Below are 15532 nucleotides of genomic sequence, written 5' to 3'. Positions count from 1 at the left end.
CAGTTGATGATGCATAAGATACCACCCATCCAGTTTCAAAGGTGTTGCAGATCTAAGCAGTATTCAGAAGGCAGTAATGACAAACTCGTGTTTGAGGGACTGAAAAGATTGTGACTGTAACATGCACAAGATGAATGAAAGGAATTTTATTAAAGTCTGTAAAATGCCCATTAATAAGTGCTTGCAGTTTTGGTGGATACTCTTCTGAGAACTAAGTCCAGTTTTTTGTTCCCAATTTCCTCCCCTTCCCTTATTCCCTCCCACCCAAAAAGTCCATTTTGTGGAGAATCCCAAGGCCTTTTGTAACAAATTTGATATTACAGGATGCAATGATCCTTTTTAGGGTTTTAACTGTTATTTCCCCTAGCTGCAACCTTCTGCTGTGGTTCAGATAGAGACGTGAGCAGGTTTATTCACTGTGACATCCTGGTTGTACAACCCACCTTTGCCATGCAGCAGTATCAGCAGTCAGTGTCAGTGCACATCTTAAGACAACAGAACTTAAGCAACTAGGGAATGAACTGAAAAATTTTTGGTTTTTTAAATATGTAGAATTTCTTCTTTAGCTTGTGCACAGGTCAAATTTTTCATCTTGCATTAATTTTTATAGCAGAGAGCTGGACTAGCAGAATGTGTTTGATGTGGAGAGCTAAGGCTGAGAAGAAAATTTGAACTTGAAGGGGGAAATGAACATAAACATTATTATGCAGATGATGAACAACATATGCTTATGTAATGGAGGTGTTCTGAGTCATGAAGGTCTTCTGTGCTAATGTAGGTCAGGTTTTGGACAAGAGCTCCTTGATCGTTGCTCAGCTCTGCCAGTTTTGTCACATGCAGTACAGAAAGCATTGTGTCTTTGTCTGGGGCACCTTGACTTCAGAATCATATTCCCTGTGGCTCCACAAATATTAATTGAAAGTGTTCAAGGGTTTAGCAGCTTGATCTTAATTATTTATTTGAAAATAGAGGCTATGTTTTCCTGAAGCCTTATTGCAGGATATGACAGGGGACTGTTCTGCTCAGCAAGCATTTTATTTTAGCTTAGTCAGCTGCAGCTCATTGATTAGATCTTGATCTCCTTGTGGCTCAGACTGCACTGCAGTAGTTTGCAGTGCCTTGCTGGAGAGACTGCACATGCACGAGGGCGGCTCTGGGAGTCAGTGGGCACAGGGACGATGGTGTAGGCAGGACAGTGCACAGCCTATGCGGAAGAGCGTGAGGAAGGCTTAAGAAATGTGTCAGCCAATTGAGAAAAAGGTATTTATTTTCCAAATGTCTGGGCATAGCATTAAAAATAAACTTCGCTGCAGTGAGCAAGCTATTAGAAGAGGAGATGATGATGTGGTTTTCTACTGAGTAGTTTTTCCCCCACTGAAAAATGAGCTGTAAAATAACACAGAGGATAGGAACTTCTACATCCTAATACCCCAAATATACAAACATAGAAGCCCAGTAGCCTTATACTTGCTTTGTATTTGAAATACTTGTAAATCTGTAGTATTACATAAGGAATTAACATTTTGGAGTAGAATAACAGATTTGTGGAGCTGTATTACTATATTAGCTTGGGAGGGAACATAATTTTTGTCTCAACCTTTGTATTGTAAAAAAGTAGTCACAGGAAAGGCTGAAAACACAGCATAGTCATGTTTGTTCAGACATGAGGAAAAGGAAGAAGAATGGACCTAGGTCTTAAAAATACTGCACATTTAATATACAATAGAAGTGCAATTTCTCTGGGAATGGGTTAGTTATAAAACAAATCATCATGAAAATTACGTTAAGGTTCTCATTGTTACTTTCATTTTTGGAGTAGCAAATTTGAACTTGAGAAGGGAGATTATGTTCTGGTTTAAAACATCACAGTTGCAGAAATCCCATGCTCTTGAAATTAAATGTATGGAAAGCAGACTAGGTGATGGATTTGAAACTCTCTTAGCAAGCAGGGAATCTGGTATCTTGCTACATGTTGCTGTTTCTTTGCTTTCCTCACCTGGAAGCCCCAGAGTCAATGAGGGTTGCCTCAGGTCATCTGCTCAGGTTGTTGTTGGTTTTATTTTACACAGCAGCTGTTAGAGGGGTGAGGGAAAAGGAAAGACAACTCGGGCTCAAATTTTATGTATACCTGCAGGGGACTGAGATCCCATTTTCCATCTCTGAGTGCTTTTACTACCAAGCTGCAGGGGGGTATACATTACATCTGAATGTGTCATTCCTTCTGGTCATTGCTATTCCACTTGAAGCTCTGATTATTCTTCCCACTGGAAAACAAAGGGAGGAATATAAAGCTCTTACTGTGGCCAGTGATGAGGGAACAGAGGCTTTGCTCCCTAGGCAAGTGAATGTTGGATTCGAGTTGGATTGCAGGTCAAATCTTCAGTCAGGTAAGTGCATTTTCTGCCAGGTCATACACTTCCTCCCTCTTGGTAATAATTATTCATATCTTCTGTGCAAAAGGTATCCTTTCCAACCTGTGTGTTCTTAAACTTGCATCTCAAAACACCCTGTGGTTTAGGGATGAGAGTGTACTCTGGAAGGAGGGAGGTGTGGCTTTCATGTCTGTTCAGAGGGTGGGGAAGTTTGAACTTCAGTGTGCTGCATCTCAGTGATTGCCAAAACTGCCTTTTGTCTTCTTCCTTTTGATAGAAAAGAACCATCGTGTCCATCTGGCTCCAGGAAAGCATTTTGAGCTCTAAATCCCAAAGGAGATGTGACTCCAAAACATGTCCATTTCAGTAGTTCCCCTGCTGTGTTACAGCAGATTAAAAACTTATCTTTCTTACTTAGCACTCCCCATTCTTTCTGTGGGGATATTCTGTGCTGCTTGTTGCCTTATGGGACCTCGCATGTAAGAAACAAGTGCAGCTCTGAGGCCAAAGTCCTCTTGTTAAAAATCGTGATAACTGAATAATAGGATTACAACTGAAATAAGCTTTTGACTTAAAAAAAAAGCTCATTCTTAGCCCTGTTTCTACTGTGAGAAAGGCACTCTCATCTTCAGCACAAGTTCAGGTGCAGGAATCATGTGATGAGATGGTTGGTGCATGCTGTTTAGAAAGACAGAATTATCGTGGTCTTTAATTATGTTAAAATTCATTGGAAGTTTTGAACTCTCCTAAAGTAAAGTAGGAGCGATGGCGTTTTAACTCAACTGCTTTATGTCTTTTGTTTTGGAAAGAATAGCAGGAGACTTAAATAGCTTCCTCAGAACTAAATTTCATGCAAAATTTATGGAATTCTTAGGATTTGCACATTTTTAGGAAAGGGGAACAGTAAGACTCAAATAAGAAACTCCATTGTGTGGATTGTTTTTGATTATTTGATTTCTGTTGGAATAAGTATCTCTCAGTCAGGGTCTTTCCTCAGGTCACTGAATTGACTTTTAAGGTTATATAATATAATATTAGTTCTTGCCTCTGATGAGGATGTCCCTCAGATTTCTCTACTTTGCCATTCACAGATAACATGACTGCTTATGTGGCCTAAAAGCAGCATTGAGTTTCATCCTGCTCTCTCCCAAACCACCATTCTGCATCCCCCCACAGGCAGTGGAGCACTGCAGCAGTCACCAGGGAAGGGGAACATGCCTGAAGCTGGCAGCTGTAAAACCTGTAAAGTTGGCAAGCCACTGTTTGTATGGAGATTGATTGTGAGAATGGAAGGTGGTGGTTGCAGAAAAAACACAAATATTTTGGGTGAGAAACCATAACAATTCAAATAGGAAAGGGGACATTGCTGTTGATTTTTAGGAACTTACATGCTGATGTTAGAACTTGCTCTGGATGAAAAGGGCAAGAGATGAGAGAGCAAATCCCCTTGCAGGTTATTGGATCAGTTTATTTAGGGGAAGAAGGGAGATGTATACATCAGATAATTGTAGGAAGGAAAGTCACAGTAGAAGTGTACAACTGACCTGTGGTAAGGCTGTCTGCATGGCTGCTCTCAGCTTTGTTTTTCCACTTATTAGGTGTGAGATGCAGGCAGGGGAAGGTTCTCCCTAGAGGGCCCCCTCTCACCACTTACAGAGCACTCACAAACCACGCAGATTTGTCACGCAACACTTCATGTCCTTCGTGTCTAAATGAAACTCAGCACAGGACGGGCCAGCAGCCCTGGGAAGGGTGATGGGAGATGGCAACAGCTAAACAAGACACAGGTTTCTGTTGGGATACAATATTGAATGTTTTTTAATTCATTTCTGTTTAATTTTTTTCTCATTTTGTTGTTTTTTTTATCATGTTTTTCTTTGGGTTTCTCTCTGTTTTACAGTTCTTTTGGGCTCTTCTTTTGAGGCTGTGTTTGATGCGTTGGCTTCCCATCCGCTGCTCGTAACCATCTCTGCTATGAGTTGTGAGTGAGCCATCACCATGCTTCTGGGTTTTCATTTTGGTTTGTGCTTTTGTTATATATAGAAGTCCAAATTACACCAGGTTTTCTTTTTTCCCCTCATGATATGTTTGTTTTTCAGCAGGATCGTGACAGCTACCTAAATGCGATGCAAAGGCCTAGAACACTTGGGATTCTGCCTGAGGGGCTGGCAGATACTCGGGTGGTGCCAGAGTGATTTTGTCAATTCTGTGGTTTCAGAGGCAAGGGGAGGGAAGTTTTCTCATCTTACATTTCTGTCTCCAGCTTCCTCTATTCATTTCTGACTCTCCATGGGTATAAAATATGATGCAGTCATTAATGATTCTACAAAATGTTGCTGTTTAAATTAAAAAGTCAAAATGCACGTAAGAGGTGTGGATATTGTCCCCACCAGAAAAGGTGAAGATACATATCCCTGCATCTCCCTCACGAGCCTGTCTGAAGAAGCAGAAGCTTCCTGGAGGTCACAGAGATACTTCCTTTTAGTTCAGTTAAAGCTTTCTTTCACTTTTCCTTCTTATCACAACCTTTCCAACAAGCCATTTCTATCCAAGATATATCTCCAAATTCTTTCCTTGATCTGTGGCATTTTCTCTCTCCTGTTACCACCTTTTCTTCGATCCGTGCTAACTTTTTTTTTTTTACATTCATACTGCTGAAAATCCTTTTCCTTATTCCAGGAGAGATGGGTTAATGGTCCTAGATGACAGCTGGCCTGCCAGGGGCAAAGGTGGTGCATCTCATGAGGTGTCTGCACAGGCTTCCAGAAAGCTGGGGAGGAACCAATGGTCATGGTCATGAGAATAGCACAGTCACAAGAAACAGCAGGATCAAAGTACTGGCATCCAAATACAAGTTTTTAGGAAGGCAGCTGCAAACTGGGACATTCAAAATATCCAGTTTCCTTTTGCCAGTCAGGCAAAAGGATTAATTTTAATCTCTATGAGTGAACATGGTGTGAGGAGCAGGGATTCAAATTAATGAGGAAATATGAGCACTCCTCAAATAAAAAGGGAGTGTGCAGGAAAGACAGACTTCGTGTGACTCATGAGGGAGACACTGCTGGCACTTGAAATACAAATGAGTGTTTGACCTGGAGAATGATGGGTGTAAAAGAATGCAGTTTGGAAAATGCATCCACTTCATACGGGATTTTGTTACCTAGTTCTGTCTCTGTGTGTGAGGTAGTCTACATTGCTAATGCAGTGAAAGGAGCACAGAGTGTAGGTTTTGCTCTGTGGTAGTGATCTAAGACAGTCTCCCAAGCTGAAACTCATTTTAAACCAAGCTTCTAACACAATGCAGTGCTGTGTAATGAAGTACTTTAGCTTTGTGGTAGACACAATATCAATGAAAGAAGAGATACACTTTATAACATTTTTTTATAGAAATACTGATGTGTAAAAAAATTTAAAAAACGTCTGTGGTTTAAAATTGTATTTCAACTTGCTAGCTTATTATATATTCATAATTTTGGGTGTTCAAATCAGTTGGATTATATATGATTCCACAGTCTGAAGCTCCTAACTGTCGCAATTTCAATTACGTGTCAATTGTGGATTGGTCTGGACAACAAGGATGCTTTATCCAGGCTCTTTTCCACTGCTCACCAGTGCAGTGGTGGGATGAAGTTTATTAACTGGAAGAAATGAAGTGTGTAAAGAAATCATCTGGAAAACTAATGTTTATGAATTCAGAAGAAAAGTCAATAATAGTTGGGTATGCAGCATGTGTGACAACAAATGCTCAGGGAGGAGCTGTTTGTTTGGATGGAAAACAAGGTATCTCCACAGCCTAGAAAATACTTGATTGCAGTGACCAATTCCTTGTGACTGGCAGGCCAGGCAAATATGGTTAAAAGAGGTGCAACCTTTATGAGCAAAAGACAGTGTTACACAGTTAGCATCTGCCTGTTTTGTTCAAAGGACACTAAAGGTCCTGTCAAAGCAATTGCAAAGTCGTGCTCAGTTGCAGTGTTCTCCCTTCCCTGAGGTCCCACATGAGAGAGGGGTGGAGGGACAATCCTCTGGGTTCAGGTGTGGGACTGCTCGGGAGCAGCCGGTCATGTTGGCTGTGGGACAGATGCGTGCTAAAGGCCTGCACCAAAAGCTGGGCTTTTGCTTTGCTTCTGAGAGAGGAGGGGAATACACTTGCAAGCTGCCTGGCTTCAGCTTGGTTTCAGAACAGATCTAATAAAAGACTGCACAGATAGCCTGTCTGCTAGAAATAGTAAGTATTGATCTAAAACAATTTTTAGAGACATTGCTGACATACTGAAGCCAGCACACGTGGTACTTGGTTCAGTACTTGCACGGACTGCAAAAATTGAATAATTTTTGTTCTGAAAACATTACAGGTTACATGTTAGAATTGCTCACAATACACCCTTATGGCTCATGAAAAGTATCCAAACACACTGTCATCCATTCATAATGGAAAAAAGGAATGTTCTCTTGCTTTTGAGTGTGTAGAGCCAATTTATGGTGATGGCTGTATTCCAGTGGCCAGTACTCTGCTTTTCAGGAACTCACATCAGTGAATTCTCTGGAATTCTGGAAAATATTTTGCAGTTCTTTGTCAGTGGAAATCCTGAATTGCATAGTTCTGAGAACTACGAGGTACAGGATGATAAGTATAGTATCTCTACTATTACCTGCTGCTAAATAAGTCTCTTATAGCTCAAGTTGGTGCACTGCAAGATTAAATGCTTCATTAAGTGCATGGGATGTGCATGTGGGTTCTCTTTGGGGAGTATTTGATTAGCATACAAGAGTTGTAAGATAGACTTGCAGCTTTTTTTTTGCTTAGAGTCATTGTGACTTAAGAGCTGCATTGTACACCATGCAGGTGTGGTATGTTACATGGTGTTGGTGAACTTGTTAAAAAAAATTTGAAATTTTATTCTTTCTGAGAATATCGAAATTCAGAGCAACTTCCGTGTACCCAAAATGAAGCAACTGAATTGTACATATTAAGTGACAGAAGAGTGCCCTAGAATAAAAGTACAGAATTTTAGGTCTAGTTCTGAAGGCACAGGCACACCTGAAAGAACAAACCTGAATCCACTGACCTCTGTGGGACAAGTTACTTGATTAACTTGTTATTAATGTGCCTGGTTTTCTGCTGGAGTAGGATCTTAATTTTGAGTATGTTTAGTTCTTTACCCAAGGTTAGCCTTATGATGCAAGAAGTCTGGGCCTGAACCTGGTTTACCACAAGAATTTTGAAAGTACTGCTGTTAAGTCTCGTTAACTCTGGTGCTTCTAGTTCAGCTAAGAGAATTTGGTGGATGTCATTATTTAAATGCAAGTTTTTCAGAACAATGACATCTGCATTAAGTGAACTCACATGGTCTAATGTTCTTGTGGAGGCAGCAGTAGAAAGAGTTGGAACAGTTGCTCAGCCCCCAAAGCAGAGAAAGTCCCCACATGGGACAAATAAGTCACAGGAGGACTGCCTTTCCACAGCCACTATATCAAGCCTTTACTTCCCAAGGACATGAAAAAGAGAAAATAAAGATAGGATATACTGGGAAGAATCTGGAAAAAAAGCAAGAATTCTGGAAGTCAGAGATTCCTAATTTTTTGATGCTGACCAGCAGTGTCAGCAAATGTGTGTGGTCATCTGTCAGAGTAGGTGATCCCTGTTTCCATCCTGAACAGGCCACCTTCAGGCTTTGCTTAGCTCATGTTACTCATGACTCGGTTTTGCATTTGCACTTCTTTACTAGCTTTTCCCTTGACCTGGAGTTTAAAAAGGAAAATCTGATCCTGGTTAATGTTCTTATCTCTATGCCTGGACTGTTACTGTTCTAACACAGCACTGTAACCACCTTGCCTTCTCTGTAGTGTGAGCTTTCCTAGAAATGCAGAATCGGAGAACACTCTCTGTTTAGCTGCTAGAGCACGAGGAAGTAGTAAGAGCCTTGTATCCCCTGGGTGCATACAAAATAGCAGTTTAGACAAGAAGTTCTCAGGAGATGGCTGCACAGGGGATTCAGTCATCTGCTCTGTTTCTGAGATGCTTCTCTTGTCTCCCTCCAGCCTCGTAATGTTGCTGGTTTCCGAGGAACCGTCCGCTATGCCTCCGTGAATGCACACAAAAACAGGGTGAGTCTTTTGGGGTTATAAGGAGTTATGAGTAAGATAATTCCCCCTCAGAAATCTGTTTTCAGGAGCAAAGGGGCAAGAGGTGTGAGTTCTGGTTTGTTATCTACAGAAGTTTAGTATATCAGAAGATTTCCATTAGGTAGTTAAGGCTGTCGACTGTAAAATCAAAATTATGCTTCAGTTACTGGGTCCTCTCTAGTGAGCAGACTTTAAAATTGTAATTATTACATTACCAGACACTTTTTAAGGGCAAAAGTAAACCATACTGAAGGGGAAATCTGGCTAACTGCCAGGCTGCTTGCTGATAGTTTCTAGCAGAACTTGGCCAGGAATTACCAAGTGCCAAGTCCCCAAATCCATTCTTCATCTGTAATTTTTAATATTACCATCATGTCATCAGGTGAAGAGCCACCTAGTGAAAGCTAGGGTTATTTTTCCTGAAAAGAGCCATGATTTACATGGTGTCTGGCCTGTTTCATTATAAATGCTTCTAGAAGGCTCATCTAACATTCTTTTCAAAACACTCCTCTGTCCTATTTCAGTAGTGTTCCTTTGCAGACAGTAAACAGTAAGTTTGGACAATACTCTCAGGCAGAGGGTATGATTCTTGGGGTGCCCTGCACTGGGCCAGGAGTTGGAGTCAATGATCCTGATGGATCCCTTCCAACTCAGCATCTTCTGTGGTTCTAAGTTCTGTGTTTCTGCTGCTAAGTGCCTGGCAGATGGAAACTATGAGCCCTCCTGCATTACCTCCAGGTTTCTGGCCTTGCTTGGAATGAGATTGTAGGATTACCTACATGGAGAAATGTCAGGTTTTTTTAGGAAAGGAGGAAATTTTTGTCTACAAAAGGTGGAAAGTGTGATGTGGGGAGGGCAGCTGAATGCCATCATGAGTTCTTTCTGTTTCTTGGGAGACACAAAGAAACCTGAGGTATAATTTTTGCAAGAGCTGAGTAGGCCCAGCTGTAGCTGGCATCAGCTGAATATATATTTAGGCACAAAAATTGCTGTATAATGCAGGCTATTTTGAGAAATCATATCCTAACCATTGCAAGTTGAGCACCAAAAATGAATTTGTGTGCTTTGACGATTTCAGCCTTTATCCCTGTTTTTCAATTTCCCATTCACTAGCCCAGGAGGAGAGTTGTATGTGGAAATGTTATAAATCTGTAAATTGTTGTGGTGCATGATGGTGAGTCTTTTGCAAAAGAGTACAAATGCTATTTAGGCTTAAAGATATTAATAAAAAATATGTTCTACATACAGTTTGGGGATTTTTCTTAATCTAGGTTACTCTGCTTCCCATTAATAAATATGCATCTTTAGCCTTTAATTTGACTTCTTTAATCGTTGAATGGGAAGTATGACTTCTCTTCCTGCCCTTTAAAATGAGGTAGCTCATCTGGAGAGTACACCTGGATCCCTGAGAAGTGTGGAACTTTGCTCCTCAGTCTTGGTCTCTCTCTTCTCCAGGAGATGGGTAGACACGATGATCTGTGGTCCCTCTTTTACATGTTGGTGGAGTTTGCTGTTGGTCAGCTTCCATGGAGAAAGATCAAAGATAAGGTAGGAAACCTGGTGTCTGTGCTTAAGAGAGGGTGCTACGTTTTAATTATTATGACTCTTTATTATTCCTCCTGCAGTTCAGTGCGGCTTTTTTTCTGGAGTAAAGCCAGAGTCTCCTTTTCATCAGATCTTGCTGCAAGATGCTAAGCTACTTTTGTGTGTTCTGATACACAGGGTGGGCTTCCTATTATTAGGAGTAATTAGACTTTTTTTTATGCACATTGTTAGTCATATTTGAACAAGTGGTTTTTGCTTTGTTCATGCAAAGCAAACAATACAAGTGGAAAGCTGTCCTTTTGACGAATAAAAAGAGCCTTTAGAAAGACAGCAGGATAATGCCTTGCTGTGCCAAACAAGCCAAATGGGATTTGAAATTAGAAAGTTAAACAGAATAAAGCTAAGTGTTCATGTTGTCTTGGAAATACTTTGTGCTAAAGAATAAAATCCCTGGAAAGAAGTAGGTCACCTGTGCAGAAAGCTTCTGACTCAAGATTCCCCTTTGACCTCTGCCTGCAGTGCTCAACCTCCTTGTGCTTTGGACAGCAGACAGGAGAAGTGTGTAGACACTGTGCTGGGTCTAGAAAGAGTCTGTGTTCCAGGAATGATAAATGTTTAAAAATGTAAAGCTATGGAAGAGATTCTTGGCTCTGAGATATTTTTTTGTTTGGTTTTTTTCCAGGAGCAGGTTGGCATGATAAAAGAAAAGTATGAACACCGAATGCTGCTAAAACACATGCCTTCAGAGTTCCACCTTTTCCTGGATCACATTGCAAGCCTAGACTACTTCACCAAGCCAGACTATCAGGTGGGAGCCTTTCTTTGTTACCAGTGTGACGCATGGCACTCTAGATTGGCATTTAGATTTTTAAACATTTCCATGAATGTGTTTATATCTGGCTGAGGAATACTTTTCCTAGGACCAGGAGAAAGAGGCTGGACTGTACAACTCTTCAAAACCTCAAAAGTTTCTTCATCTCCTTCCACCACCCTGTCCAAAATAATCCTGTGCTCTACACCAGATAGCTCTTCCCAAACAACAAAGTACTTTTGGCTTTCATTAAGACACAAAAACTTTGAGATACTCCAAATGTGACAGAATTTTAGCACAGCGTGCCAAGGTCTAAGACCCAAAACCAACAACTCACCATTGCACACCAACCCCTTTGATTTCTTGCAGACTCATGTAGGCCTGGGCCATTATTATCTCTTTCTTTAATACTTGTCTAACATAGGGTTTTTCCTCCCATTCAGTGTTTGCTATCAGCCTATATGTGAGTAACTCAGACTTAACAGAACTGAAGCAACTTGATTCTCTATTGCTTTTTTTTTAAATCACAGTGGTTTTCCCTGTACATTAAAGACAGAGTGATGGAAACAACATTTTATAAGCAGATCTCTGCAGTCTTATCTGAGTGCTTGCTCCTGTTGATAGTGCATCAAATGAGTGGGAAAGTGGTGGGAGGGTGTTCCAACAAACTCTCTCTAACAGTGCCTTTGTGGTTTAGCCATGTTCATATTGTAGCATAGCAACCACAGATTTTTAAAAAATTAAAAGGAAAAGAAAAGGCAAATACTTTCTGGATAGTGCAGTGGAAAAATAACATTTGGCACTAAGAGGGAGAGCTATAGAGGGATGGAGGTGGACTGATGAGATGCAGAGGGAGCTGGATTTGTTTGTTCTAGAACAGAGAAGTCAGAAGGGATCTGATTGCTGTCTTTCACTGCCTCAAGGACAGCTGTGGGGAGAATAGAGGCAGTAAGGGAAATCATTACTAAATCTAAGGGGGGGGAACAATTCAGAGTGTGGGTTCTTATATATGAAATGGGTACTTAGAAAAGCTGTGGAATTTCCATCCTTGGGGATTTCCAAGGATTGGCTGGATGACAGATATGATCTGCCTTTTAATTAGCTCTGGTTTGAGCAGATGGCTGGATTAGAGATTTCCAAAGCTCATTTTGAACCTACGTGCTCCTATATTCTGTTCCAGTTTGAAATAATTGTGTCCTAATGGTACTGAAAGCCATCCTTGAGACTGAAATGGAAGATGTTTCCAGACAGAATTCAGGCAGTACAAATCACAAACAGCTTTTTCACAGTAGGGCATTTGACTGAAGCTGTGAATTGCCTTTTTGCCTTCAGTTTCTTGCAGGTGCAGCTTGGGCAAGAAGCCTCCAAAAGGGAACTCCCCACAAAAGTCTGGCATCTGCAGCTTGCCACCTAACACTGATTCTTCTAGCTTGACTTGCAGACCGATTCCAGACAGCAACTTCTCCAGGCATCTCAGCTCCAGAGATGTCTTTATGTTGACTTATCTGGATGTATTACTCTGAAAGATTAAAAACTATACCAGAGGCCATTTGAAATTGTCACCAGTATCAGACCCGCAGGGAAATAAAGGAAATTGGGAAAGTGTGTTTACTAATATATAAAGTCACAGTTTATTTAAAAATCAGAATTGGATTTGAAATTTTAGATTCTCCTAAGCACATGTCATGCTGAGTGGAAATTTTATCACAATTCTGGGCCCCTGAGGTGAAGTCACAAGAGCGAGATACCAGGCTGTAACTGGAAGCTAAGTGTGACCAGAGATCACTATTTTCTGATGGATAGATGGCACAAGTTTTGCCTAAGCAGAGGAGAGGAAAATGATGGTAGAAGAAAATAGACTTGAGCTGTCAGATGATGGATGTCTTACCCTGTGGTTTTGCACTTCTTGGGCTTGTGGCCTCAGACATCAGCCCTGTCTCTTTAATGGATTGTTGTCAGTGTTGGTTCAAGGTTAGGATCAAACTTATCACTTTCACAGCAGGAGGATGTGGGCGTTAGAGCAGCATTTTGGGGTTTTCTGACTCATTTGACAGCAAGAGACATGCCTCTTCCCTGGAAAAGTGCAGATAGGATGTAGTAGAAAATATTTTGTACTACACTTGCATACAGTACAGCTGGTAGAGGAATAGTTTCAGGTGTGCTTGTGGAGGAGGCTGGCTTCTCTCCTCAGAGATCATACTTTTTGCAATGAATATCCAAAAAGTAATAATGATCTTTGCTCCTGGAAGATTATAGAAATTTGAGTGCCTTTGCCTGGGAACCCATCCTATTCTCTCAGCTAAGGGCATTGTGAATTGCATTTCACTCGAGGAAAGATGATCTGTTGTTGTTATATGAGAGAATGGCTGTCTTGTACACATCCTAAGTGTGGGGAGGTAAGTTTCCTATATGGATCTCTTCCTTTAGATTCAATCAATACCAGATATTGTCAGAGCAGTTGGGAAAGACTCTCTGTGAACAACAAGTGCTGGTTTGAGTTCTCTCATGCTGACCAAGTGTTGTGGTTTATTTCCAGTTGGCAACTGTGTACCAGGCAGCTGCTCACTCACTGTACCCCTTGCACAGTGGGATGGGGAGGAGAATCAGGAAAAAAAAACCTACCGATAAAACCCCAAACAAACAAAAAAAAGGCAAACCAAAAAACAAAAAGACCTCACAGGCTCAGATAAAAGGTGACTTAATATTTGAAACAATTGGAATATAATAATCATAATTGTAACTTTAAAAAAAGGAGATAAAAATAAAACCCAAGAAAAGAAAGTGATACAAAATACAATTACCTGATGCCCAGCCAGTCTCCAGGGAGAAAATGGTCCCTTCCAGCAACTTTTCCCCAGTTTATATACTGGGCATGACATTCTGTGGTATGGAATATGCCTTTGGCCAGTTTGGGTCAGATGTACCAGCTGTGCTCCCTCCCAGATTCTGGTGCAGCTCCTCACCAGCAGAGCAGGGGACACTGAAAAGTCCTTGAATGAGGGTAGGCACAACTGAGCAACAGCCCAAACATCAGCGTGTTATCAACACTGTTCTCATCCTAAATGCAAAACACAGCACTGCACCAGCTATTGGGAATAAAATGAGCTCTCTTCCTGTTGAAAACAGGACAGCAAGCTACTGGATATCTTCCATCATAATCTTAGTGTTTCTCCATAGAAATTCTTCTAGGACTTACAAACACAAATTGGGATCGTTCCTTCATCAAAAGGGGACTCCTGCCACTGAAGAGGTGTGCCTAGTATTTATTCTTAAATACTGTGTTGTAGATTACAGTGCAGATTAGAAACTTGAGCAAGAGCAACTTGCTGAAAGATTTCATCTTCTGGGATAAGCCCCAAAGAATTCAAGGCTTGAGCGCCTGGACAATCCGTAGCTGTTTGGGTACCTTTTATATGTGATATTTCAGGATTGATTGTGATTCCTTTCCTGAGCCTTGGCCAGGAGAAGGCATTGGACAAGATGTATTGTGACAGCTTAGTGGGTAATTTGTGCCCCATTGGCTGCTTCTCTCTCGTTCTCTGGGCCATCAGCCCAAAACACATCATGCTACTACATAATGTGCAATTCAGCTTTATGTCCTCATGGACATTAACATCTTTAATAGAGAAACATCTTGGGCCCCTTCTTTATCCCACTAGTGATTTTGATACTCAGAGAGTTGGTGAGTTTTGATACTCAGCCCAGCAGAAGGAAACTCAGTATGGAAGGCTTGCAGAGACTGTGGAAACTCTTCTGATCCCTAATGTTGGGTCTGCAGGTAGAGGATTCCTAGACAGGATCCAGTGATTCTTTGCATGGCTTTCTGGGAGCAGTGGTTATTGCAGGGACTCTTCTGTGCAGTTTTCCACTCCACTTCTCTCCTTGTAAAGCTTCGACCTTTCATCAGAATTATAAAGGTTTCAGAGAAAGCTGAGAAGACTCAATAAGTCCATTAAATAGTTTGAGAATAATGGCAGATGAGGACACCAGTATCCTTCAGCCTGTGAAAAAAGACCCTACGGGGAGTACAGTGAAGGGCTGTAATATCCCTAATGGCCTGCAAAGTCAAGTGCAAGAGTTACAGAGTAAGTTATAGCAGAAAGTAACAAAAGTTGTTTTGCCTGAGTGGGTCCTGGAAAGAATGCTAAAAATAAGACAGCTGAACTTCTAATTTTATCATGTGGTTTCTTACTTCAGACTCTTTCAGTGTCAAAGGAATGGAAGATGGCAGAAGCAGTAACAATTTTTAAATAGCTGCTGAAGATACCACTCCCTGACACTGACATGTCCATCACAAAGAATCAAAAGCTGTGATAAGACTGGGATTAGTGGACAGATGGGTGAGGATGATCTAATGAACAGAAGCCAGTCTGGCTTTTATAAAGGCATCTGTCTGCAAATATGTGGGGTTCTTGCAAGGCATCTTTGAGGATGTGGGGATATTAATTCCTAAAAGATACTTGACAGTAATCATTGCCAAAGTAGCAGTCAGAAAACAAATACAATCCTAAGAATTTCCTGTGCCTTGGTCTGACTAACAGCCAACTCTGGGAATTCTGTTAATCAAATGTAGTGTTACCACAGGAGGAGAGCACCTGATTCTAGGGTTCTGGGTCACAAAAAGAAGGAAAAAGATGGCTCACCTGCAAGCGGCAAATAGGCATTTTACTGTAGTTTG

At 41.1% G+C, this 15532-nt stretch overlaps 1 protein-coding gene across 5 annotated transcripts in view; it reads left to right on the top strand.

The window, feature by feature from the left end:
• TTBK1 (tau tubulin kinase 1) overlaps window positions 1-15532 on the top strand; it is a 108950-nt gene that overhangs the window by 49870 nt on the left and 43548 nt on the right. For 4 of the 5 annotated variants that reach the window (XM_032104201.1, XM_032104198.1, XM_032104199.1 and 1 more), the window contains 3 exons: window positions 8415-8480; window positions 9954-10046; window positions 10726-10851. In XM_032104201.1, the coding sequence (XP_031960092.1) occupies window positions 8415-8480; window positions 9954-10046; window positions 10726-10851 (285 nt within the window). Of the gene's footprint in view, window positions 1-3470; window positions 3699-4272; window positions 4354-8414; window positions 8481-9953; window positions 10047-10725; window positions 10852-15532 lie in introns of those variants that run through there. The other variant, XM_032104202.1, reaches the window with a different exon arrangement.

The sequence above is a fragment of the Corvus moneduloides genome, chromosome 3, assembly GCF_009650955.1.
Source record: "Corvus moneduloides isolate bCorMon1 chromosome 3, bCorMon1.pri, whole genome shotgun sequence".
In the NCBI taxonomy this organism is placed as follows: domain Eukaryota; kingdom Metazoa; phylum Chordata; class Aves; order Passeriformes; family Corvidae; genus Corvus; species Corvus moneduloides.
The sequence above is the reverse complement of the archived record's forward strand: the minus strand, read 5'-3'. Positions and strand labels throughout refer to the sequence as shown.